Genomic DNA, 25,415 nt, shown 5'->3' with positions numbered 1-25,415 from the left:
ATCAGGAAGCTGGGCATGTACATGGATCATAGACTTAGGGGGCATAATACATGGCTCATAACTAACACAGCTGAGACTTGGTTTTGCAGCAATAGAGTTTTCTTTTGGTCTTTTGAAGATATTGCTGATACCTGATGCAAGCTTGATAACTTGGAAGGAATGTAGTTCATGTAGTATCAGCATATTTTTCCTCTAAGACCTAGCAATTGAAGTTCTTGTGTTGAATTAGACTGAACAGGAGTTTGCATTATATTGTGGTCCATAGAAAATATCTGAATGAAGAAAGCTGGACTAAATCAAATCTCTTTGGGATGTGTGATTGCTGTTAATGAAATCATTGCGTTGTATATTTCCAGCCAAACAGCAGAAGCATTGGTTCTTTGCAGATTGGCAATTGGTAAGTGTTTCTTAGTGGCTTCCCTCTGGCTATGTTTTTAACATGTCTTATGTTGTTTTTTACTGCTCAGGAATGCAGAGGAGGAGGAGGAAAGTCCTGGATACATCTGTGGCATATGTGCGAGGAGAAGAGAACCTGGCAGGTTGGAGGCCCAGGGGTGACAGTCTCATTCTAGAGCATCAATGGGAATTGGAGAAACTGGAGCTGCTGCATGAAGTGAGTAAAGAGACAGGGGAAGTGAAAGAAAAAGCACAACTGTACCTTTGAATTTGCCTTTAGTCTACCCACTGTGAGACCACCTGAGCTGAACGGGTTCCCAAATGGGAGTTTGTTCTCAAATTCAAGATTTAAATAAATTCTCCGACAGAGAAGATAAAAAGTGTGTGGCTGGCTGCTGAGGAGAACCTTCAGCTCAGAATCTCAGTGTATTCAGCAAAGGCCAATTCAACTTCTAGTGCCACTGTAAACTCCTCTCCACAGGGAAAATGTTTACTGGTATGAATCTTAAAAGAATGCATAAGAATTCAGTGCCTGTAAAATAGGCAACATCCTGGAGCAGATGATAACTGATTGCTTTTCTTACTAGGTGGAAAAAACCCGACATTTCCTTCTGCTTCGTGAAAAGCTTGGTGACAGCATCCCCAAGTCCCTGAGTGACTCACTGTCTCCCAGTCTGAGCAGTGGAACCCTCAGTACCTCCACCAGCATTTCCTCACAAATTTCGACTACAACATTTGAGAGTGCTGTGACGCCCAGTGAGAGCAGTGGCTATGACTCAGCAGATATAGAGAGCCTGGTGGATCGGGAGAAAGAGCTGGCCACCAAGGTATAACATGAGAAAAGCATCATGGGTCTAAATTGAGGTGCCAAAGATGATTAAAGATTAATGATGAGCTTCTCAGATAGCATGGTGAATATCCAGTATTGTGTGAGTTTCTTTTTAATACGCTCTATAGTGAGATCATCCATCCTCACCAGCCAATGCTGGTGGCTAGGTTTGTGCTATGGCTGTACCTCATTCCCCTTCATTAGTAGTTCTGTAAATGAAACTTTTGAATTTTATCAAAGGAAGTGATTATTCCCCTCTTCTTCTGGGATTTTTCACAGCAGTTTAAAATGTGTTTGTTCTTTCATGAGCTGCCAAGTGTGTCTTGGCAAATTGCCTCTTGTGTTCAAATTTCTCTGAAAATCTAAATGTAAAATTCTTTTCTGTGTGTGGTTTGTTTTTTTCCCCCCATCTTAGTGTCTGCAGCTTCTTACTCATACTTTCAATCGGGAATTTAGCCAGGTGTACAACAGCATCAGTGATTGTAAGGTAAATATTTCATTCAATACAATACACTATATTTGTAGCACAATAGCAATGTATTTGTAGTTTGTGGAATCTGTTAATACTACGAAGAGACAAAACACTTCATATTAATTTTCTTTATTTTCAGTCTGTTGGAAGCATTTGGCTATTCAGCGTCAGGTTCCAAAGACTATTGCAGGAATTAGAAATGGTGTGAACTTGGACTATAGTATAGCTTCTAGTTTATTAGCAGACTGGAAGCGCTCTTCTTATCTTTCCCTACATACACTTTCCCTATGTAAAAGGATAAATTGGCTTTTTAAAAAATTCTGACTGTAGGCACAGGGGACACCAAGTTGCAAACTGGATAGTCTAATATTCTGTTGAGGAAGTCAAGGTGTGAATAATCAGAAGTGTAGGACGTTAATGACAAGCTGTGTCTACAGAAGTGCCATTGTATTTTCACCCCCAGATGGGTTTATGATGGTTGTGTGCAAAAATTTGGCTGTTGAGTAGGGAAATGGCCGATAGAAATACCTTTCTTCTATTATATATTTCTGAGCCTTCTGCGTGCTGGGTGCCACGTTCTAGCCAGGACTGAACACTAGCTACAAAAAAAACCTCCTCTGTAATATTTTGCCTGTATTTGTCCTTGTAGTTGTCGGATATCTCTCCAGTTGGGCGGGACCCATCAGTGTCGAGTTTCAGCAGTGCTACCCTCACACCTTCATCTACCTGCCCTTCTCTGGTGGATTCAAGATGCAATTCAATTGATCAGAAGTAAGTATAGGGTATTAATAGAAAAACATTACTTCTCAGTGCTTCACGAATCTGTCTTTGCTATGTTTTCTGATTTATTTTTTTTCTCCCCCTTTCTTCCTTTTCCCTACTTTCTCTGTATCAGCCCCCTTGCCTTACCTTCTCTAATCACTCTGCAAAATTATTTTTGCCTGTTTTGTTCTTTTGAAGTGTTGGGGTTGGGTTTTTTGTGCTGAAGGAACAGTCAGATACTTGTCATTCCAGTGACCAGTGCATCTTCAGTGTGTAGAGTCCACAAGTTTTTTTCAGAGGTCTGTTAAAAAGACCTACTAACAACAACCCAGAATAAACCAGTTTGGCCAGTAATCCCTGTTTATCTTTCTCAGCTGTATGTATAGAAGATATTTTTGATTAAATTGGGAATAACTACTTGGTGAAAGACGTGATTTGTACCTTCTCAGTTTAACATTCCTGAGAGGAGGAGTGCTGACAAAGTAGTGCATTTTACATCAAACCATAGTAAGACATATGTCTGTGTTGTGACTGTGTTTGGCAAGAGAAACGAGGGAGGAGTAGTGGGGAAACAACTTACTAGCAGTTATTATAAGTCTTATTCCACAGATTTCAAGGGAAATGCTATTTGTTATTGTACAAAAGGATCCCAATGTCATACAAAAAATCTGGACTGGAGGATGAAACTTGTAAGACAGGTTAGGCTGTAGATGCACTTTAAATTCCATTGTCAGATTCAGTTGGTTTGTTGTGATTTACTTTTCTTTCTCCACTTTTTTTTAAAGGACACCAGAAGCAAATTCTCGTGCCTCCAGTCCCTGTCATGAGGTGGAACAGTTCCAGCTAATTCCTACAGTAGAAACTTCCTATCTTGCCAGAGCTGGAAAGAATGAATTCCTAAACCTCGTTCCTGATATTGAGGAAATTAGACCAGGGTATGTTTCCTATTGTAGTGTGATCATGGCTTCCTGAGAGCTGTCACAAGGGCTTTCTGAGATTTGTAGTTTCTTTGACCCATTTGAGGAAGGTAAATGAAACAGGTGATAGCAGAACTGCAGAGTTCTGTATGATGGAGGCAGGATTGACGAGAGTCGTGTTGACATTTGATTTCTGCAGCGGTCATTCCCTGCATCTACTTAATGAACAGGATTTCCAGTGGCTTAAATATAATGTCTGTTATCATCAAAACCATGGCTGAATTTTACTGAAGTAGAGATCTTTGTGGGTCCTTCATTCTGTCAGACTTTTGCACAGTTCTTGAAGACAAAATTCAGCTTGCTATAGAAGAACTTTTTCATAATACTGTTGCAGACAAAACGTATAAGGACCAAGTGTCTTTTACGGTGTTTTGCAGTTAATAGGGATACTCAGTAGGTGTCTTATTTAGGGGAAAATGTATTCCTGTTTATCTGTGGGTTTGGTTTTGTTTGTTTGTTTCCAGCTCTGTGGTCTCAAAGAAAGGATACCTCCACTTCAAGGAGCCACTCTCCAGCTCCTGGGCCAAGCACTTTGTGGTGGTTCGCCGTCCCTACGTTTTTATTTACAACAGTGACAAAGATCCTGTAGAAAGAGGAATCATAAACTTATCCACAGCTCAGGTGGAATACAGTGAGGATCAACAAGCAATGGTAAAGGTCAGTCTGAGAGCTATTGTTTGTTTACCCATAGAGCAGGAACATTACAGGTAGTAGTGCATCCATACCATCCTGTGTGTCATCTCTGCTCCGAGGAAAATGCATCTATGTCTTGGAGCAATGTCTGGCATCTGATGATTCTGCCCACAAAGTTCCCAGTTTGTTCAGGGCTGCTTATGTTTTGGACACAGTTGTACAAGAGATTGAAAATGACTGCTGTTATGCATCATATTTTGTTTAATGAGCATGTGTTGGTACCGTGATGCTGTGTGTTTGGTTTTTGTAGTTTCATTTGTGTGGTGTTTGGGGGTTGTGTGATTTGGTTTTTTGTTTAAAAAAAACCAAAACCAACACACACAAACATCCTTCAAGGAATCAAATTAACTTTACTAGTCCACCTCAGCAGCTTTTAAAGTCCACACTCATGAGTTAAAACTATATTTTGTAGATGTCCTATTTGACTGACTAATAATATCCTGGAAATGACCAGTGAAACTTAAATGAAAGACCTTAGGTCTTGTGTTTTTTAGGAGTGTGACATAGCAAACTGTTCCTCAGAGAAGCGGTGTGTATCAGCTTCTGTGCTTGTAGACTTCAGTATTTTAAATTGTCCTTAATATTCCAGACACCCAACACATTTGGCGTATGCACAAAGCATCGTGGGGTCCTGCTCCAGGCCATCAATGACAAAGACATGAATGACTGGTTATATGCCTTCAATCCACTTCTTGCTGGCACAATACGGTAAGAGGCAGTTCTTGGGCAGACAATGCTGCAGGAGGCAGATAATTTGTCACAGAATTTAATCTTGTTCTGAAGAATTTGACAAGATGGGTGAACTGAAGGAGGGAGGAGAGTGGGCAACAAAAAAACCCCAAAAACAAACAAGCCCTGTATTTCAGGAAATGCAGCGGCTGTTGCTTTGGCTTGTGACATTCTTGACAGATGTATTCAGTTTGAACATGTGTGGTATGCTTCATGCAATAGTACATTTGGAGGCCACAAAATGGTTTCCTTGCATTGGTATTTTACAAATTTATAAAGCTTCTTATTGCCTCTGTGCAGGCGGGTCTGGACTGCCTTTTCATTCTCTTGATTGTGAGCTAAAGCAGAAATTTCATTTCCTTCCCTTTTTTGAACTTCTCTAGAAGCCTTCCCTTTAGCACAGGTCACAGACATCCCCTGCTTGCTGGAGAGATCTTGCTACGCTACAGTAGCTCTTCTTTTCAGTAAAAAAAAAAAAAAAACAAAAAACAAAAAACTAAGCTATTACTGTACAGCATCAAATAATTTCCTAACAGTGCAGTCCTTGAAAGATCCCGTCTTCCTTTAAAGGAGCACAGCAGAAGAGTGAGAAGTCTTTCTCATTATAGCCCTTGATACATTTTACTTTCTAAACATGTGGAGTAAACTAGGACTATATGAAAGGATTTAAAAAAAAGGGTGGACGAACTGTGGGGAGGGAAGAAAAATAAACTTCCAGAATTCAACAAATACTTTTTTTTACTTTCTTGCGCAGGTCAAAACTGGCTCGAAGACGCACGGGCCAGCTGAAGTACTGAGTCCATGTAATGTTCTCATCTGTTCTCCCTAACTCACCTTCTGATAGATAGTGTTACCTCTCATTTTCTCTTTGTGATTCTTGACGGTTTCTCTTGTATGTAATCCTGTGGCTTAACATCCCCTACCTTCCCAACTTCTTCAGCACATTTTCTAGGTATTCTAACCCTACCTTGTTTCTTTTCATTTGTACCAAGAATCGTACTAGTAGCATGTGGCCAAACAAAAAGAGAAAGAAAAAAAAAAATTCAAAAAAATGGAGTGATTATGCACGACTCTAAAAAGAAAAAAAAAAGTTATTTATTTTTTCTTACAACAATTGTTTTCCCAGTCCAACTGACCTTTTGGTGTCTGTCCCACTGTCCATTGTTGTCTGTCTAGACTGCTGCAGGTTTTTCATTCAATTTGTGACTTGGCAGTAGTCATTGGTTCCCTCAGGACAAAGTTCTGATGCCAGGGAAAGGTAAATTCTTCTATGTAGACATTACCCAGCCGGGAACTTCAATAGCTCCTCAGGCTTTCTGGATCCAGCCGCTAATTTAAACTGTTGAAAGCTGATGTTGGACAAATCTATCTGGGGAGACTGGATTTTGGACTTGGTGCAAGTTTTTGAGTTTCCAGGGTCCAACAGGCTAAGGCATGAGCTGGAAAAAGATAGGGAACAAACCAAGAGGGGCTGGCTAGAGTAATCTGCCTTTAAACTCTTGCTGTGGGGTTGCAGGTGAAGAGTGCTTGGCTTTAACTCTTTCCCAAAACATTAACACTCACTCCTCTGCCTCTGAACTGAGCTGAGGAGACGGAACTTGTGCTGATGTGAGGAAAAACAAACCACATCGCTGAAACATTAGCTATAATCCCTAAAGTTTTAGATGCTCAGCCTCGTATTTGCCAGATGGAGAGTGTTAAGCGGAAATGGAACAGCGTGGTTGTTCCCTAAAGCGCTTTCAGGAGATCACCACAGGAGGGCAGTATCTCCTCTGTCTGCTTTTAGTCCTGACTTCTGAGTTCTGTAGCAACAGTTCTTCACCTCTCTTGGAAGAGATGTACGGTTGTCATTGGTATGTTAGGATAGACTGTCCTACGGCATCATTCTGAAAGACCTGCTTTATGCATGCATTCCTTATCTGTAATACTCAAATAATATCCCATCTGCTCATGGGGAAAGCATCTTCTGTCTACAAAATACTTTCTAGACCTAGCACTTGCAGTATTCTCCAGGGAACAGCAGGACACTTTCAATTCCTTTTGGAATAGCTGTTGAATGTCTCCTAATTTCCCTGCTACAATTTCCATCAGCTAAACCCCCCTAGTTAGTTTTAACTTCAGAATTAGTCCTTCCTGAAGGACAGATCAAGTGGACTCTGGTCCTGGTCAGTGGGGTGTAATAATTGGCTTCTTGGAGATCAGCTGGGTGGTGTTAGTTCTTGACCTACAATGTAAGTTCTCCTTGTGGCCAAAGTTTTGGTCCTTGCCCCAAGAAAGGAAAACAGAATGAATTTCCTTTCTGAGAAGTGAACTCATCTCTCTTAGTTAGGTTTTCAGGGAGGTTGGGGGGGGTGTTTGTTTTCTTTTACTATGTTTCAGACTGCTGTGCTATACTTTCTTGACTTACCTTGCGCACTGATAGGGCTAGCTGTGATCCTGGGGAATGTACAGGAATTCCATCCTGAGGTTCTGACCTCTCAAGGGAGAGGTAAAAGGGTTTTGTTCCACTATTACAGTAGGCACATCTAGGCACACTCCAGCTCAAGAAGGTCATTTTGATTCAGCTCACTCATCAGCAGGTCGTGCCATGCATTGGAAATTCTGTGGCCGAAAGTGTACGTGGGACTGGCATCAGTTGAGCAATATTTTAGCGTTATGGGGTTTTCATTCTTCAGTAAAGTGCAATGAATAATGAGACCTCCTAAAAGCATGGTTGGCAAAGGAGCAGGGAGGTGGAGTCTGACACTTTCTAGGACGTACCTTTATATATTTTGAGATACTACTCAAGCTAAATCATGTGCTCGTGCTATCTCCTATGGTCCTCAGATTTATTTCAGAACTGGAAGCCAGAGTGAGGGAGCATCCTGGGGACCCAGGAGCATGTTTTGTTGTTTTGTGTTTTCTTTTTTTCCTTCTGGTTTTGTCTTGTTTAATTGTGTGTGACTCTTAATACAGTGATGATATTCCTTTCTTATGCAATGGATGATAATGCACTTCCAGTGTGTGGATAAGTAAGACTGCTAGTGCTGCAGGAGGGCTCCCCAAGCTGGAGTTAAGCCGATCTCAAGAATTAGGTTAATTTTAAGCACTAAGTTGTTGCTGCCATCACCGCCGTTTATAATGAAGGTGGAACCAGTTTGAGGAGGAGTAGCGATTTAGGTGGTGGTATTTTGTGACACACTGAGAGCATTTTAATTTTTCTTTTTTTTTTTTTTTTTTTTTAAACTAGAAAAAAACTAGTTTGCTAAGTCTTTGCTTTGGATAAGCCAGAAAGTGAACTACAGGAATATTGGCATTGCATAGAAACATGATTAAGGGATCTTCCTTTAAAAGCAGGAAGACACAGATGCTTATTTTATACAGAGCTGGAAATGTTACAGCTGTGTTGCATAAATGTTACTCTTCTGTCTAAAGACTCCAAGCAGCTTCTGGTGACTTGATGTCTATGTGGATAACAGATCGTCAGAAGAGCAAAATTCTATTTTTAAGCATCAGTATCTCTTAAAGCTGCATAATCTGTGACAAAATAGATTGTTGTTGTGTGGAGTTCAAATGGGCATTACTATTTTCAGGTCTGACAGAAAGGCATACAGTTACAGTTTTTCACCAATTATTGAAGCCTAGTTTGAGACATCAGTTTCCCTACTTAAAACTGGACCGAAATCAATTCAAGTTTTCTTTAAAAGGGTAACAAAGCAAAAAAAAAAAAAGTGGATTTCCATTCACTTTAAAGCTTTTTTGATCTAGCCCAACATGTTAGAAATTTCTTTTTAGAAACAGAGCTGCCTTCTCTTGACATTTAAAAACCCACTCTTGGTTACCTACTGCGTGTATGTGAAGTCCTGGAGTCAGACAGCTCTTGGGACTCAGCCACTGCAGACGAGGCGTCATGCTGTGGGCCTGCCAGCCCATTGAGCATAAGCCCTGGTAGTAAACTTGATAGGCATTTCTTGGAGAGAATGAGTGTGAAACTGTACTGTAGTTTGGGTTTTTTATGTTCCTCGCTGAAAGGAAGGAGAAAATCACCTTTTTTGTCCATTGAAAACCATGTCGTTGGTGTTGGAGCTTCCCGGATATTTTAAAACTAAACTAAACCTCCTATACTGTATTTTAGAAATGCACTTTAAGTACCTTTTTGAAGAAGATTCCTATATTCTGGGATGCAGAAGGGAAGGGAATATTATTTCCAGACCACTGAGAAAGGGTTGGGTTTTTTTTTTTGGTCAGTGTCTAATAGTCCTTATTACTGATTAACAAGGTATTTCAAAGCAAAGACTTCACTTTTTGCTGCTTGTTATCTAATTTACAGGGATTTCATTTTATGTAATGTATTGTATATTTATACATCTGTAATTAATTGCACATTAGATAAGAAAGAGGATTAGCTTTGGAATAACACCCATTGGTACTACACAATCAACTAATACTGCCTATGCATATGTGTCTTTCTGGTACTCTTGCACAGCCTTAGTTTGTGTTAGTTTGTACTGTGGTGGGTGTTTTTGTGGAAGATGCAGCTGTTAACCTGCTGCTCAAAGGAAGGATACTAATGCTGCTCTGGAACGGTTTGCTGAATGTACTTTAAAATGGGTCTCTAACGTGTGCGCGTTGCATCTCTCCATTGTGGTTAATAACCCCAATATGTGGTCTGAACTGTACTGTATGTAGCAGGAATGTATTAATTTTGTGCTTCCTTGTTTAAAAACATCAGCTGTTCAAGAACAGGATTGACTTTTTTTTGTTCAGAAGGCCATTTATGCGTTCTAAGTATTTGAAATCAAAACTAGTCCAACACTAACCAGATGGCTGTGTCCAATGTTACTTGGAACAGTTTTTAAATTAACAGGATCAGCTGTGTATTCAGAAAACTGAGGGTATGGAGGTCATAAGTCTTCAATTCTTAATGTTGCCTAGTTAATGGCCTGATCCAGAGCAGTACTGAACTACCTCTTGCTTGCCTTGAAACCGGGGACTAGAAGCAGAGGGAGTCTTGAATGATCAGCACTTCCCAGGATCAGTTCTTAATCTTCCACTCTGCTTGTTCATACTTCATGTGCAGTTGATTAAGGTTCTTGAATTTGGACACTAGACATGCCGTTGCACTGAAATATATACTTTTTTAAAAATTGCGGTCCCCATTTCCCTGTTTAATCTCTCTGTACACAAGGTATACAAGGTATATGCTGTATAAGTGGCCTTCTTGAACAAATCTCTCTGCAAACTGATTTCATCCCAGCGAAGGAGTGTATCAGCAACACTGTACATTAATTTCAGGTTTTCATTTTCTTATTTTATTTTGTAAATATATCTGATATTTGGAGCTTGAGTATACAAAATGTAAATATAGTTCATGTATTTGTACTAATTCTGATCCATTTGCTGTATAGCCTTAGGTGTGCAATGCAGATATTTAACTGTGTATGGTAACCTTGCACCACTGAATTGTTAGTGAACGAGGTGAAACAATAAAGGTACAACCAGTGCATTAGCAGATATAATGTGTGCTCCTTTTCTTATGATTTAATTACTAGTATCTTATATTGAAACCTGTCCTGAACAAGCTTACACTTTTGTGAAAAGAAATTTGTCTTGGCTGTTCTTGAGAAAGACGAAAGGCCCTTCTTACCCTTCCTCATCCTTTTCCCTTTGATATGTTATGCAGCATTTCTAAGTCATTTTTGGGTGCTTTAAAAAGATTATTCTGCTTGAAAGGTAAAATAAGGTGGTCATAGTGCTGCCAATACTGAACTTGCACATCTGGGGGTGGCCGTTAAAAATGACAGGGAGCGTGTGAAATCAAACCACCGAAACATAACAGCAAAGTATACGGCACCAGCTCTGTGGACAAAGATGTGTCAGGGAATCCCTGTAAATCGTTCTCGTCTTGGTCTGAAAGTGGAAAGTTCTTTGCAGCTTTTAAAAGTCATGGTGAGGAAACTGGACAGGGCATTCCCAAAGTGTTTAAGTCCCACAAAAATGGGCCACCACTTGCTGTCAGGCACCTCTCATAACTGTAAAACAGCTGCATGATGGCAAAATACTTTTACCAGGCTGCTGGCTAGATCCGTTCTTTATTTGAAAAGCTATCATGGATGCCTTCCTTGCTTCTTGCCGCTGTTGCTGAGTCTTTTTTTTTTTTTCTTCTTCAATTAGGCACTTGAGTAACCTGTTAACTTTCTCTGGTTGCCCTTCTGACAGCTTACTTAACACTTCAGAGAAGCCGCTAGCCATTTTACTGCTTTCAGATTCATTCCACTCTCAATGCTCAAAAATAAGGTGGACCGAAAACTTGCTGGGTCAGTTTGCTGCCAGTCTTCATGTTTAGAATGTGCCTTTAATAGAAAGTAAACATGCTTAAAATGTAGGTTTATCTTGATGATGCATCTGACTGTCACGGAGCAAAGGTATGAAACTAGCTGCCTGCTCTTAAACCTACTTGCCCATCCCTCAGCATTAAGATTACAGGTTTCCTAAGTTTCCTTTTGCCCAAATTCCAGGACGCCTCAAAGACAAACTGACAGCTGTGCTATGTGAGGTGTTGACTGCAGCCTAGGAAGATGTTTCAACAGCTGAATTTAAGGCAATGAATTCTGTATAATTAAAGGAGAGAAAAGGCAAAATAGGCGGTTGCCGGCCTGTCCCGGGGTACGTATTGCTGTTGGAGTAAGCGTAGCTGTAGCCCGTGTACGTGCGGGGGCAGCTGGTAACAGCCTGACCTTCGGCTGGAGGATGAGTCGGTCCCGCAGCGGGGCGGGTGCGGCCCGGCGCGGTGCTGGCCTTCCCTCGGGGACACCTCGGGCCTGACAGGCGGCGTCGGAGCCTTCACGCCCGAAGGACAAGCACGGGGACCGACCGCCGAACACGTTCCGGTGTCCGGGGGCCCCATTCTTGGGCAAAGGAGCATCGACGCCAGCTTCCCGCCGTGGCAATCCCCAGCGCGGGGGAGGCCACGCGCGGCCAACCCCCGCGGGCCGCGCACCCCGTCGTGCGGGGACGCGCTGTACCGTCGGCGCGCTGTCCCTTTAAGGGGGCGAGGCGCCCGAACCGTCGGCCCATGGGCGGGAGGCGGGGCTCGCCGGGAGAGCCAATGGGCGCGTCCCACCCCCCCCCGCCCCGCCCGCGCGGCTGAGGGCCGGCCGGGCGCGCGCCGCAGGCCGAGACCCGCGAGACGCCGCCGCTTCCAGCTCCCCTCAGCGCCGCCGCGATGGCTCAGTGAGTGCGGGCGGGGGCTCGGCCGCCGGGCCGCGCGTCCCTCAGGCGGGACCGCCTCCGGGGGTGGGGGCAGCGCCGAAACCGGCTCGTCGTGGTGTGGGGGCCGGGGGGTGCCCCCCGCTCGCGGGAGAGGCCTTACAGACTGTTAGCGGCAAGGGGGGGAGGCGCCTTGGGGAGAGCCGGGAGCGTGCCCCCGGCGGGCCGGGGGGGGAGGCGGGAGCCCTTCTAAGCTTGTCGCCTCTGCCGAGTGGCTTTCTGCAAAACCTCGTTTGTCGGCCGGCTGATGTGGGGGAAGCGGGTGATTCCGTGCGGTCCCCGCCTTCCTGTTTGGCCGGTTCCGCGGTGTGTCCGGGAGGGAGAGGATGGGGCCCTCGAGCCGCCTGACGGCGGGTTGGCTTTTCACCGTTAGAGGTTCTGCGGCGGCTGGGGAACCAACAAGGGGAATAAGCCGGTTGGCTGAGAGGCTTTTTGGCAAAATCCGTGAGCAATCAGTTTTGGGGTCGTGACTGTGAAGCGGGAAATTTGTTCCTGACCCGAGGAATAGAAGTAGACAGGAGGGGTTTCTCTGCATGCACGCCCCTTGCAAGCTGAATTAGGCAGCCTCTAGCAGAATATCCCGTTTCCCTCTTTTTCTTTGCTCACCCCAAATCTGAGGCAGTTTGCATTGCAGAAGCAAAAAAATGGTGTAGTGTTCGGACACGATGTTCTAGTGCAGCATCTGTTAAATATGGAGCTGTGACAGAGCTGGATCCATCGGTGACATATTAGAGCCACTCACTTTACTCCCTGCCTCCTAGTGCAATGTTTTGGATAGCTTACTTTTCTTACTCATCTAGTTGTGTCTTGGTAGTTGGGAAGAAATCTTGGTGACTTGAAACATGCTCTGTGTTGGTCTCCGCTCTGTCTGCTGGACTGACTGGGAGCCACAAGGATTTCTTGTAATAGCTTACAGAATCAATTCAGAGCACGTGCTACAGCACTTGTTAGAAAGAGGTGGGCTGGCCTAGCAGTTGACAAGATCAGAACAGCCTGACAGAGGGTATGGGTGCTAGTGCTAGAGCACTGCTAGTGAGACTTACCTGGCATTTTTGTTCTTGCACATTCCAGAGCTGACATTGCTTTGATTGGACTGGCTGTGATGGGTCAAAACCTTATTTTGAACATGAACGACCATGGCTTCGTGGTAAGCGAAGGAAAACATTGCTCAGAAAGGCTGACTCACTAGCACTTGGGATTGGAGCTGAGCATTTTGTGGTTCTCCCCCCCCCCCCCTTATGATGGTCTAATGGGTGTTGTTTCCTCCTTTTACTTACAACCTGGGCTGCCCTTTGTCCCATTTCCAGAGAAGAACATCAGTGCATGCCTGTACTCAGTTATCCACCTGATGTGTTAGTTATGTATGATTTTTCCCTGAAGTTTGCTTTGGGCTTGGCCATTAACCGTAGGTTCCCAAGGCACTTGCAAAGACATGCTGCAGGTTCATCCCTGCTCCGTGTCTTCAGGGAAGGTGGAAGTGGGAGCGCATGTGATGTTGAACCTTGCTTATATAATTAGTAGTCTGAGCAAAAGTAACTGTTCTGTTGGCAGCTTTTATTAACATGTTTTCTTGCTCCCCCAGGTTTGTGCTTTTAACAGGACCGTTTCCAAAGTGGATGACTTTCTGGCCAATGAGGCCAAGGGAACCAAAGTGATTGGTGCTCACAGCCTGGAAGAGATGGTCTCTAAGTTAAAGAAGCCCCGTCGCATTATCTTGCTGGTGAAGGCTGGAAATGCAGTGGATGACTTCATCAATAAATTGGTGAGGCAAACATTCTTTCTACTTGTGACTTCTAGCTGTCTTTTGGAGAAGCTTCCTCTGGAAGTTCTCAATTATTTGTCATTAATGAGGTTTTGAATGCATGGAGAAAACCAAAATGCTGATTTATTTTTGGCAGGTGCCGTTGTTGGAGACTGGAGACATCATAATTGATGGTGGGAATTCTGAGTATAGAGATACCACGGTAAGCCTGTTTTCTACCCGAAGTGGACAAATAAAATACATGTGATTCTTTCTCCTCTGATCATCAGAATAGTCAGTCAATAAGATGTCATCTCCCCTCTGCTCAGGGAAGGCCAAACTGAGTTATCTCTGCAAAACTAGATTATGCAGCCTATTAAAAAGCAATTGTTACAGTAGTTAAGGACTGTTCTATAAGTATATTTTTACAGAAGTTGCCCAAATCATCAAAGAATATTTTTACTGACGTCTTTTAAAGAGTTGAAGGCCTTTAGAAAATTTCCTGTTAGAGTCTTAAAGAGTTTTCAGGGAGATTTGAAAATCTAAGGATATTTATAGATTTGTTGTTATATCTCAATCCTACATGACCGCGGGAAAATCCAGTAAGACAGAACTGCTGGTTTGGCTGTCTTGGTAATGAAAACAGCAGAGTAATTATCTGTTTTTAAAAAAAAAACCAAACAAAACTGCTTGTGAGCAGGCTGTAACTATAGGTGTTATGATAGCATATCTGAGATGCTTACATGAAAATATTGCATTCAAATCGGTACTTCTGAATCTTAGAAGGGGTGCCGGTATTAGTCTTTCTGCTTTGATATCCTGATCTTGGATAAGTGAGTTGGCCATGCCACAGTAAAAAACAGGTACTAAATGAAGATTAATACTTGGGGAGCTTGCAGCTCCCTTATGGATCTCAGCCTGTGCTTCTCTCCCACTCAGAGGGAATTAGTTTCCCTTAGTCCATGCTTGCACCTTCACTCTGCAATGAACTCGGCAACTCCACCTTGGGCCTATCTGCCTCCCCCACATCTTTGCACACAGCATGTATCACCTGACACTTAATTCTGAGCCTTTTCCAGCCTCAGTACTGCTCTTTTCTATCCGGTGCTTATAAGGCCTTTGTTTTCTCAGCATGTCTCTTTTGCAAGGATCCATGTCAAAGCAACAGGAAGTTTCCTAATGTTCACTTTGGTGTGTGTACAACCTTTCTCTAAGGTTGTCTTATAGCATGTCCAAAGCAGAATTGAAAACATAATTTTAGGTCTGAATTGCTAACCTTTGTTTGTAAGGCTCTGGCATTAAAAGAAATTAAATAATGCTGCTCTGCTCTTTGTTCCAGAGACGTTGTAAGGAACTAAAGGAAAAGGGCATCTTATTTGTCGGAAGCGGTGTTAGTGGTGGAGAGGAGGGTGCCAGATATGGTCCTTCACTCATGCCAGGAGGAGCCAAAGAAGCCTGGTAAGCATGAGCTGGTATGTTCTTCCTCAGAATGGTCTGCAACAATCGTCTTCTATTCACGTTGAGAGCTGACGGAGGGAAGGAGGAGGGCGTGGGTGTGGAGAGAACAAGATATGTAGCCATCTCACTTCCTCAAGGCTCAAGATTTCTCAACCTAGCTGGGGTCACGGGGCAGTGCTGAGCTTTCATGGCAGGCAAAACAAAGGTAGGTTTTTCTTCCAGGAATTCACAGGCAAAAGTAGTACCTACAGAAATCTGAAGGGAGAAAGGAATTTTGCTTAAATTTTAAAAAAGTACTACTTCTTGATTATGATTTTTCTTTTGGGACCCTGTGCACTTGGAAAGTGTTAACTATGAAACAGGCAGCAGCAAACATCCCTGCAGTGACACCCATTATAAAAGGAGGCTTCAGTACATGTTTGTACTGACTTTTGAATACATTAATTTTTTTGCAAGTTTCTGCCATGCTGCCCTGCTGTTTTGTACTCATGTTACTGTAAAGGACTGTACATCAGTGTTCGTATTAGACTTTATCCCAGGTTCATTCTCTCTGTGAATGTAGAAAGAAAAGGTGTGTCCGGGCTTTACCTGAGCTTTAGAATCTCTTAAGTCCTTGTCCGTTTGCGTTAGCATTTCATACCAATATCAGCCTGTTCAAATTTGATGGCACAAAGCCAGAAACAATGTAACAGTAATCTGCTGTCTGATCATCTTTTTGCCGTAAACAGCTCAGTAAAGACAGCTTCTATTTGCCACCCTTACCTGAACTTTGTCCCCCCCTCTTTCACAGCACCTGCAGCCCACGTGCCACCCATGCTCCTCTCCCAGTGGTTGCTTTAGGTTGCTCCAAACTTGGCATTCTGTATTGCTGTCCTGTTGGCTAAGCAATTTACTACACTTGGGGAGCCTGGCAATGACAAAAGCTCCTCATTACTGAAGTAATGCAGATAAACTATATCCTGACTTGCATTCGTGGAGTTTCTTCCCTCTGTCCCTCTTCTCCTCCAGATCACCCTGGATTTTTCTTGTGACTATCAAACAGAATGGGATTTTGTTTTAGCTCTTCCAGAGCAGATCATCTCTGAGTTTGAGCCTGTATCATAACCTGCCTCTATTTCCCCATTTCTAAAATGGAGAAGATAATATTTGGGCTCCTTTAGGTACATTAAGCTTGTCTGCACAGTGCTGTAAGCATGACATGGGCTGTCCCCATTTCTTGCAAACAGTGTCTAGTTCTGGGAAAAACATACATTTTATTTGACGGTGCTGTGTGGTGGGTTATCAACCTGCCAACATGCCCTCACCCCAAGCTGCCTTTTGGCAGGTTACGGAGGGATGCATCATACCAATGGATTTTTTTCTTGTGGTGTTTGTGTCCTCTGCCTATCTGCTGAGGCATATTATTTCTCCCCACAGGCCCCACATCAAGACCATATTTCAAAGCATTGCTGCTAAAGTGGGATCTGGGGAACCTTGTTGTGACTGGGTAAATATTTATTTGATACTGACCTTAACTTGTGGTTAGATCCATGCTTAGGTAGTTTGATTGCTGAAGCTCATGCATGTTTGTCCTTAATAAAACCAGTGACATTAGTGGGTTGATTTTCTGGCTGACTGCATTCAATTCAAATCTACCATCTCTCATAACTTATCCCATACGATAGAAAGACAAAGTTTTATGGCTGGGTCATGTGCTGGGGGAGCTAAATGGATCCATGACCCACAGTGTTTTCGGTTAGCACTGAGCTTGCTTCCTTCCTTCCTTTAGGCGGAAGGAAGCCGTGGGCAGGTATTAAACACTGGAAGTGGTGACAGCATTGTTGCTGATGGCATTTTTTGATGTTTCCTGACAGGTAGGAGATGAGGGCGCTGGACACTTTGTGAAGATGGTGCACAATGGGATTGAATATGGAGACATGCAGCTGATCTGTGAGGCCTATCACCTGATGAAAGATGTGGTGGGCATGGAGCATGATGAGATGTCAAAGGTGATCTGTAGTTTTTTGTGTCTTGCCTTCTTGAGCCATGGTGGCTGTCTGCCATTGACGGAGGCAGCTGGGCTTGGGTAAAGCTGCTGTATGTACATGAAGTTAATTTTTCTGACACGCCTTCTGCCAGGGGCAGTGCACAATATTCCTGAGCTTCAAAGAGGTAGGGAGCAGCAAGCACGTACATCTGAATGTTTACAGAAGTTGTCTAAACTCTCCCATTCTACAGCTGATTTCTCTCCAGGAAGCACATTCTTGTGTAGAGATATGAATTACCTTGCCTGAAAAAAGCTAGTAAAACATTGAGCATTGTAGTCGAGCAGGCAAATCTTGCGAAGACCTTGTTGAAGCAGGTTGATAAGTATAATGTGCGTTGAAAGAGCAGTTGTGTTTCTAGCCTTCAGTGCCTATGATGATAGGCAACGGGATGGGCTATGCCTCTGCCTTCCCAGTTGGAGATGGGTGCTCTGCAGCTCTGAGTCTGGGGTGTGCTCCTTCCAGCGCAGGGCTCCTGCACAATGGCCTGTCAGCAGTGCTGAAATCATTGGTAAATGTGGCAGGGTACCAATAACCAGTAACGGAGATAGCATGACCCCCTTCTGTATGTGTACATATATGTATGTATATGTATACATACATCAATAAATCAATATATACAGTAGGTACACAGTAAATCAGTGTGTGTGTATATGTGTGTGTGTATAGATATACAATTTTTCTCCTTTTCCAGGTATTTCAGGAATGGAATAAGACAGAGTTGGACTCTTTCCTGATTGAAATTACAGCCAATATTCTCAAATTCAAAGACAGCGATGGCAAATATCTCCTCCCAAAGATAAAGGACAGCGCAGGACAAAAAGGCACAGGAAAGTGGACAGCCATTTCTGCCCTGGAATATGGAGTTCCTGTCACACTCATAGGTAACTGGTTCTTCGATCTGGCCTCTTCTTTCCTACCTGCATGTACCACATCACGATAAGGAGCATGTGTCGTGGTTTAACCCCAGATGGCAACTAAGCCCCACACAGCCGCTTGCTCACTCCCCCCCAGCCCTGAGGTGGGATGGGGGAGAGAATCAGAAGGGTGAAAGTGAGAAAACTCATGGGTTGAGATAAAGACAGTTTAATAGGTAAAGCAAAAGCCACGCATGCAAGCAAAGCACAACAAGGAATTCATTCGCTCCTTCCCATCGGCAGGCAGGTGTTCAGCCATCTCCAGGAAAGCAGGGCTCCATCACGCATAACGGTGACTTGGGATGACAAACGCCGTCACTCCAAACGTCCCCCCCTTCCTTCTTCTTCCCCCAGCTTTATGTGCTGAGCATGACGCCATATGGTGTGGGCCATCCCTTTGGTCAGCTGGGGTCAGCTGTCCCGGCCGTGTCCTCTCCCAGCTTCTTGTGCCCCCCCAGCCTGCTCGCGGGTGGGGTGGGGTGAGGAGCAGAAAAGGCCTTGACTGTGTGTCAGCACTGCTCAGCAGTAACAAAAACATCCCTGTGTTACCAACACTGTTTCCAGCACAAATCCAGAACACAGCCCCATACTAGCTACTGTGAAGAATATTAACTCCATCCCAGCCAAAACCAGCATAGTATGGTAACACAGTAATCTCAGAAATGAGCCCACACTAGGGCTTGGCTTGCAGAAGAGGCTTTTCTAGGTGTAGCTGCTGCAGTCTTTCTGTCTTTGAGAGCTGTTACTGTTTCTCTTTGCTGGGCTTGTTTTTACCTTGTTTCTCAAATGTCAGTGGTGCTGTTATCATGCCTTTGTCCATGGTGTCTTCGCAGCGCTGGTGGTGACTTGGTGACAGGTGAACATAAGTACTGTGCTAGAAGCGTCATGCTAGATTGATGCAATGTTCTCTCAGTAATCCTCCACCTTATCTGCTACTCCAAATCCCATCATAGCCTTAAAAATGTTTAAAAAAAAAAAAAAAAAAAAGAGGGGGCAGGACACCCTCAATTGACCACTGCTTGATAAGTATTTAGACTTCTCTGAAGGCGTAAGATTATTTTTCCAATATCTACCTCAGTCTTCTATTTCTCTGTTTCAGTATAACTTAGCTAACCCAGCATTAGCGTGACTAAACAGGAACCTGAGGGCTAGACTGTATTATGGGTTGAGGATCACAGATTTTTTGGGGAATAGCGGCAGACTGCTACCCTGTGATGGTGGTTGCTGTTTTTCGACTGCAACAGTTGATTGTGGCATTCCTTTGTACACTCTGGACTGCTGCTGTTTTTTGTTTTGTGGCTAGTAAGGCTGCTGATCCAAAGCCAAACTAAGATGATGGAAATGTATTTTGTAATTGCTTTCAATTATATCCCTAAAGTGTGAGAATTTACCCGCTCACATGCATACCTAACAGTCTCTACCTACCCTTTTATCTAACCTGGCCTCTGAATGGAATTGTGACACAGGAGTTGTAATACAGCTGCAACACATTTAGAGTGCTCTCTTACCACAGGTCCAACGTAGACTTTCTCGCTGAGTAAATAAGTTGACTCAACAGGTTCTTTGCTCTTGGATTTGCTTTAATTTTCATGCCTTCTCTACCTCTTTTTCCTTTGCCTTGGCTAGTCAAGTCCTGTTGTATTAGAAGATAAGAAAAACTATGTTCAGTAGGCTAAAAGGGAGTAACTGCAGTGATAGCTATCAGAGAAACATGGCTGCATTCCAATAACGTATTTTTTACAAAACAAGTTTTGTAAATGGTTTTAATACTCTACTACAGCTATAGTCTTTCAGTTCTAGGCTTGAAACAGTGTTTCTTGCTTGTGCTGTTAATATTCTCCTGTTTGGGGTTCTTGCAAAGATCAGGGCTGGAGGAGACACTCCCTGATTAGTCCTCTGCAATGCCAGGGGAGCACTGTTAGGTAATGATGAGTTGATAGGGAAGTACGTGCAATAGCCCTTGTGCAAACATGGGCAGTTGCTGTGTGTGTGGTTTTACTGCATAAGCATGACTTGCAGACTTCTGCTTGTAAAAGCAGAGTCATGCTACTCCTGATTTTTCCTGATTTTTTCCCCCTACATTTCTCCTCCCCAGTGTAGAAGGAAGTTTTTGCAGAAATGGAGAGGAGCCGGTTCTGATTTTGATACAGTCCATTAATCCTACTGCAGGGAGTATACAGAATCTTGTGAAAACATTACTCATTCATCTTTTTTTTTTTGTTGGTTTGTTTTGGTTGTTTTTTGGGGTTTTTGGTTTTTTTTTGTTTGTAATTCAGAACTCACTTAAAAGGTGGAAGAAAAATTCAGTATGAAGACTCTAATAAACTTGATTGCTTTCCTTCTGGAAAAGGGTCTGCAGACCCTGGAAAGGAAACTTCCCACACACACACCCCGCCATTTAACAATACTGTCTTCAATTGCAAATACGTACAACTTAAACCAGCATGATTAGGAATTGACTTAGCCAGATCAAGAGATTGGCATTCAGACTTTCTCTTTAGGAGCTGAAGATACTGCTTGGCTAACTCCTTAGCTCTGGCGAATGACATTTAATAACCTGCTTAGTGACGTTATAAAACTTTCTTATGGGCTTCTGAATACTAGTGTTATAGGCCTACCAGATTTGTAAAACTGATTTCCTCTTGTAAGTTAACCTGCTGATTTATTCTTGATTTTAATTGCTCTTGGTTTGCATGTGTGTATTTCAAAGCACATCTAGTTAATGTGAGTTGGCATTTATGCAACAGTTTTTTTATCTTTAAAGCATGATACAATAATTAGTGAAGTCTTCAGCCTTGCCTGTCCCTAGACTGCAGTGCAACACTGTCTTTTATAGATAGGAAGAGATTTTAAAGTAAATTCTTAAAACTAAGAAATTGTAAAGTAAATTCTTAAAACTAAGAGCTGGTGAAGGTTCCTGAGGATAAATTTTCATGTGGATGACTTGTGACTTTTTTTTTTTACTTTATCATTTGAAAGCTGTATCAGCCAATATTTACCTGATGGTTATGCTGACTGGCAGTTTGGTCCCTCAGTAATGCTGTTGAAATAATTCATTTGTGCACCTCTCTTCCCATGTGAGACTGTTTCACTGTGTATGTGGCTCATCATTCAGTGGTGCTCTCACTGTGTGTTCGAGGACAAGTATCTCAGACTTTGACAGTGATGCTGAACTTTCTAATTATCTCCCTTTTCCTACCATACTTAAAGGTGAAGCTGTGTTTGCACGGTGCCTGTCTTCTCTCAAGGATGAGAGAGTACAGGCCAGTAAGCTGCTGGATGGGCCTAAAATGACTCAATTCGGTGGGAACAAGAAGGCCTTTCTGGAGGACATACGCAAGGTGAGCCATTGTGCTTGCCAGAGTGCTGTATTAAAGCTGCATATCAAAGCAGGTTTTGGATGCTGTAAACCCTGGTGAGGAGCTCTTGTGTTTGCATTTCACGACAATTGGTTCCTGCTTCCAGCCGTCCCATTGTGCATTGTCCAGTGATGTCCACAAAGCGTAATGCGATTCCTTTCCTGACCAAAGCATAGTCCTGAAGGAATTTCAAGTCTAAGCCACAGTGGGCAGTGACAACTAGCTGGGTGCAGAGGTCATAATTCATGCACAGGAGCTTACTTTTTCGCCCCTCAATGCTCCCGTCTTTGTAATGGGGATAATAGCTCTTGATCTCTCTCTGTTGAGACCAAACTTTCCAACAATTAGAAAGGATATTTTGGTTCTCAAATAGCTGGAATGTGGCTACTGTACTCATCCCTGATGAGATGTGGACTAAACAGAGCAAGCAGACTCTGAAGTTTCTCGTTCAACTTTGTGGGACTTCACGTGGAATATGAATTTGGTTTTTTAGGCCCTGTATGCTTCCAAGATTATCTCATATGCTCAAGGCTTCATGCTGCTGAGACAAGCAGCCAAAGAATTTGGCTGGACACTGAATTACGGTGGCATTGCGCTGATGTGGAGGGGAGGCTGCATCATCAGAAGGTAATTAAGATGAGGAGGTAACTTAGTTGCTGAGTTACTGGTTTATGCAGTGCTAGACTGACAAGCCTAGAGATTTTCTTGGAAAATCCATGGAGTTAATCTGCTGATAAGATACTGAGAGGCTGTTTCTGTAGACGGCACTAAAGGTTACCAGATGAAGCCAATTTTCTGGTGGCTTAGCTACTGCAGATTTTCTTAGGTCTTTGTTTTGTTTGCACCTTTCTCAATGTTTGAAATCTGAGTCTGGCTGAGTCAAATTTTGACACTGTAAGTTTTGGATTCTGGGCCTTTGTTGGAAGTTGTGAAGTTTTATTCCTGGTTTACATGTGTTCTGCCTAGTGTGTTCCTGGGAAAAATCAAAGATGCTTTTGATCGAAACCCTGAGCTCCAGAATTTGCTGTTGGATGATTTCTTTAAGACAGCTGTTGAAAACTGTCAGGTGAGTTTCCAAGAAAGGAAGAGCATAAAAACAGTAGTTTACAGTCTGGACTTCTTCAGCTTCTTCCCCAGGACTTACCTTCACAAGTATATTTAGACTGAAAAATGAAAAGGTAGAGAACACCCTTGAAACCTATTTATACAGCATCCTTAATCCCAAACATCTCTAAACAATCCTCAAGCTCTTTGGGACTGTGTATGTGTATCTATATGCACGTAATGTATGGGTGTAGGAATTCATCATCTATGGCTTCAAGGTACCCTTCTTTAGAAGAACATACCAGTCTTACAGGATCAGGACAGGAAAAAAATTACATAGATGGAGCTGGTTGAAATTGAACAAGAAAGTTACTGTGATGAGGTAGGCTATACTGAGGTCCAAATTAGAATTTTGCCAGACACCAGGGTTAGCAACCTGTCCTTGAACACATGCCTACAAATGCCCCTTGCCTCTATTTCATCAGAAAGTTGGAGAATGTTAGTTCTAAATGAAGGAAAAAAAGGGGCCTGCATCACTGAAGCACTACTTTATAAATCAGCATCCAGATACATCAAGTGAAGTCTCATGTAAAGTTGCAAGGTATATTTGTACTGTCAACCTCAAGATAATACAGGATCAAATGAACATATAGTCCTTGTTGCGTCATGGTTCTTCTCTTTGATACTAGCCAAACTACTATTAGAAACTTAAGGTTTCCATTTTACAATTACAGAAGAGCCTTAGGCAGAAATCTAGCAATTCTGAAGAATGACAATGTGAGGAAAAAATGTCTCACCTGTGTGAACATTCTCATCACTGCCCTGTATCTTGTGCCTACTCTGCTCTTGGATTTCAGTTGTACAGAGTATAAAGCTCTGTTCTATTACTATCGTTTGCAGTAGCACCAAAATAACAGTGTTCCAGACCCGCCATTCATTAGACCTAGGTCTGTCCAAACAGTGTCCGGATTTGGATGGAGTTGACAGGCAGAGCTAAAACCAGATTATCTGACCAACAAAGAAGTCATATTATCATTAATAATTCTTTTAACTGAAGCTGAATATTCCATGCAGGTTACTAAATCAGATGTACAGTTGAAATGAGGATTATCCACGTGTCTGTTTGAAGTATTGTGCTGACCCCTTATGCCCTTGGGTGGGCTTTGTACTGTGCTTGATTAGAGGTCCCAAAAGTGCCTCAGTGTTTGCTCAGTATGTTCCCCACTGTGTTCATGCTTTTGGGATGGACTGATTATGTTTATGTGAAAGAACAGCATCCTTGCTCGAGGTTGTGGTTTGATTGCATGTGAAGTATATGTCTGCACTCTATTGTGCTGTTTGTTAACTATCTTACTTGCCATTATTTTGGATCAACCTTGTTTATGTAAAATCAGGAATCTACTGCTGCATTTGCTCAGACTTGGTCACTAGATTTCATATAATGTGAAATAGCACACGCTATTATACTAGAATAGTTCATATGCCTGCACATACCTCTGAGCAAGCACTGAGTAGTTTCTTTCTTTTTTCTTCCCCCCCCGGCTCTTTTCCTCTCTCCCAGGACTCCTGGCGACGTGTAATCAGTACTGGAGTACAGATTGGTATCCCTATGCCCTGCTTCACTACAGCACTTTCTTTTTATGATGGATACAGGCATGAAATATTACCAGCTAACCTGATTCAGGTAGGTGCCTGAAATAGTGTAGCAGATCTTCTGGCTACTGAAATATCATCATGTTGTTATTTAAATACTGGTCTAAAGGCCATGATAGCAATATGTCCTAATCACTCCAACACTGTAAAGATAAAGGCATAGATTGCCTAATACAATTCTGTTTAACCTGAAATTCACGGCAATAAAATACTATGAGATGTCTGGATAAAGAACACCAGAGATTGGTACGACAGTGCCCAGCATGTGTTAGTATTCCATCTGTGAACCCAGGGTAATGATATCTTTGAATCAAAATGCTTTATAAAGAAGTGAGTATCTTTGAACCTTTGGATGTATGTAAGTGCTTGTTTTTTAGATTAGTACCTAGCAGAAATTATATACTTGTAATTACTAGATATTAGTAAATATTTCATTGCAGTGATTTTGCTAATAATGAGAAAATAAGTTTGAATGTTATAATATTGGAGTCATCTTATTTCTAGAATTCCTAAGTCAAGTATCAGTAGGTGCAACTTCTAGTACTCTTATGACTGATATTCATGTGTCTATTTTGTGTGTGTGTGTGTTCTTCTAGGCTCAGCGTGATTACTTTGGTGCACATACATATGAATTATTGTCGAAGCCAGGTGAATTTATCCATACTAATTGGACAGGCCATGGAGGAAATGTGTCCTCTTCTGCCTACAATGTCTAATGGAAATATTTCCTCTTGCAGCCAAGATACTGTAGATCTCAGATATTCCTCCTAGAATACCACTTTTTACTGTATTGTGCTAGAACTTGTGTTTGGACACTTTTGTAATAACTTGTGGGTATATTTCATATATATATGTCAATATATATATCATATAAGAAAGCTAAATAAATTTGCTTATAAATGCATTGAGGTGTTTTCTTTCCACTGCTGCTGGCCAAAACTGGCTAAAATGTCTTTGTGCAGTATTTAATAGAATACATTTTATAATGATAATATTTTTATTGTATTATAGTGCATAAACTCATAGGGATCAAGATAGAGATGACTGCATTTCAATAATTGCTAAAGTGGAGAATGGCAGACAGTCAGCACAGTAACACTACACAAGATTCCA

General features: G+C 42.5%; 2 protein-coding genes across 11 annotated transcripts in view; both read left to right on the top strand.

Annotated features, from left to right (window-relative positions):
• KIF1B (kinesin family member 1B) overlaps positions 1 to 10,356 on the top strand; it is a 100,204-nt gene extending 89,848 nt beyond the window's left edge. For all 10 annotated transcript variants that reach the window (XM_076356132.1, XM_076356129.1, XM_076356127.1 and 7 more), the window contains 8 exons: positions 468 to 613; positions 984 to 1,223; positions 1,641 to 1,712; positions 2,347 to 2,468; positions 3,245 to 3,394; positions 3,901 to 4,093; positions 4,719 to 4,837; positions 5,613 to 10,356. In XM_076356132.1, the coding sequence (XP_076212247.1) occupies positions 468 to 613; positions 984 to 1,223; positions 1,641 to 1,712; positions 2,347 to 2,468; positions 3,245 to 3,394; positions 3,901 to 4,093; positions 4,719 to 4,837; positions 5,613 to 5,655 (1,085 nt within the window). In that variant the 3' untranslated portion in view covers positions 5,656 to 10,356. The remainder of the gene's footprint in view (positions 1 to 467; positions 614 to 983; positions 1,224 to 1,640; positions 1,713 to 2,346; positions 2,469 to 3,244; positions 3,395 to 3,900; positions 4,094 to 4,718; positions 4,838 to 5,612) is intronic.
• Positions 10,357 to 12,033: 1,677 nt separating this feature from the next.
• PGD (phosphogluconate dehydrogenase) lies at positions 12,034 to 25,206 on the top strand. The gene is made up of 13 exons (XM_076356134.1): positions 12,034 to 12,070; positions 13,178 to 13,253; positions 13,689 to 13,868; positions 14,005 to 14,070; positions 15,187 to 15,305; positions 16,722 to 16,791; positions 17,159 to 17,293; positions 18,024 to 18,213; positions 21,457 to 21,587; positions 22,099 to 22,232; positions 22,572 to 22,671; positions 24,211 to 24,333; positions 24,899 to 25,206. The coding sequence occupies exons 1-13, from the start codon at positions 12,063 to 12,065 to the stop codon at positions 25,016 to 25,018; spliced, it is 1,452 nt and encodes a 483-aa protein (XP_076212249.1). The 5' UTR covers positions 12,034 to 12,062; the 3' UTR covers positions 25,019 to 25,206.
• The last annotated feature ends 209 nt before the right edge of the window (positions 25,207 to 25,415 follow it).

Source organism: Aptenodytes patagonicus, chromosome 19 (genome assembly GCF_965638725.1).
Source record: "Aptenodytes patagonicus chromosome 19, bAptPat1.pri.cur, whole genome shotgun sequence".
Taxonomy (NCBI): Eukaryota; Metazoa; Chordata; class Aves; order Sphenisciformes; family Spheniscidae; genus Aptenodytes; species Aptenodytes patagonicus.
The sequence above is the reverse complement of the archived record's forward strand: the minus strand, read 5'-3'. Positions and strand labels throughout refer to the sequence as shown.

Bases quoted from the DNA above. Each gene is read 5' to 3' on its own strand.
- PGD (XM_076356134.1), top strand. The intron at 21,588-22,098 runs GTGAGCCATTGT...TTGGTTTTTTAG, and splicing joins TTCTGGAGGACATACGCAAG to GCCCTGTATGCTTCCAAGAT. The intron at 24,334-24,898 runs GTAGGTGCCTGA...GTGTTCTTCTAG, and splicing joins TACCAGCTAACCTGATTCAG to GCTCAGCGTGATTACTTTGG.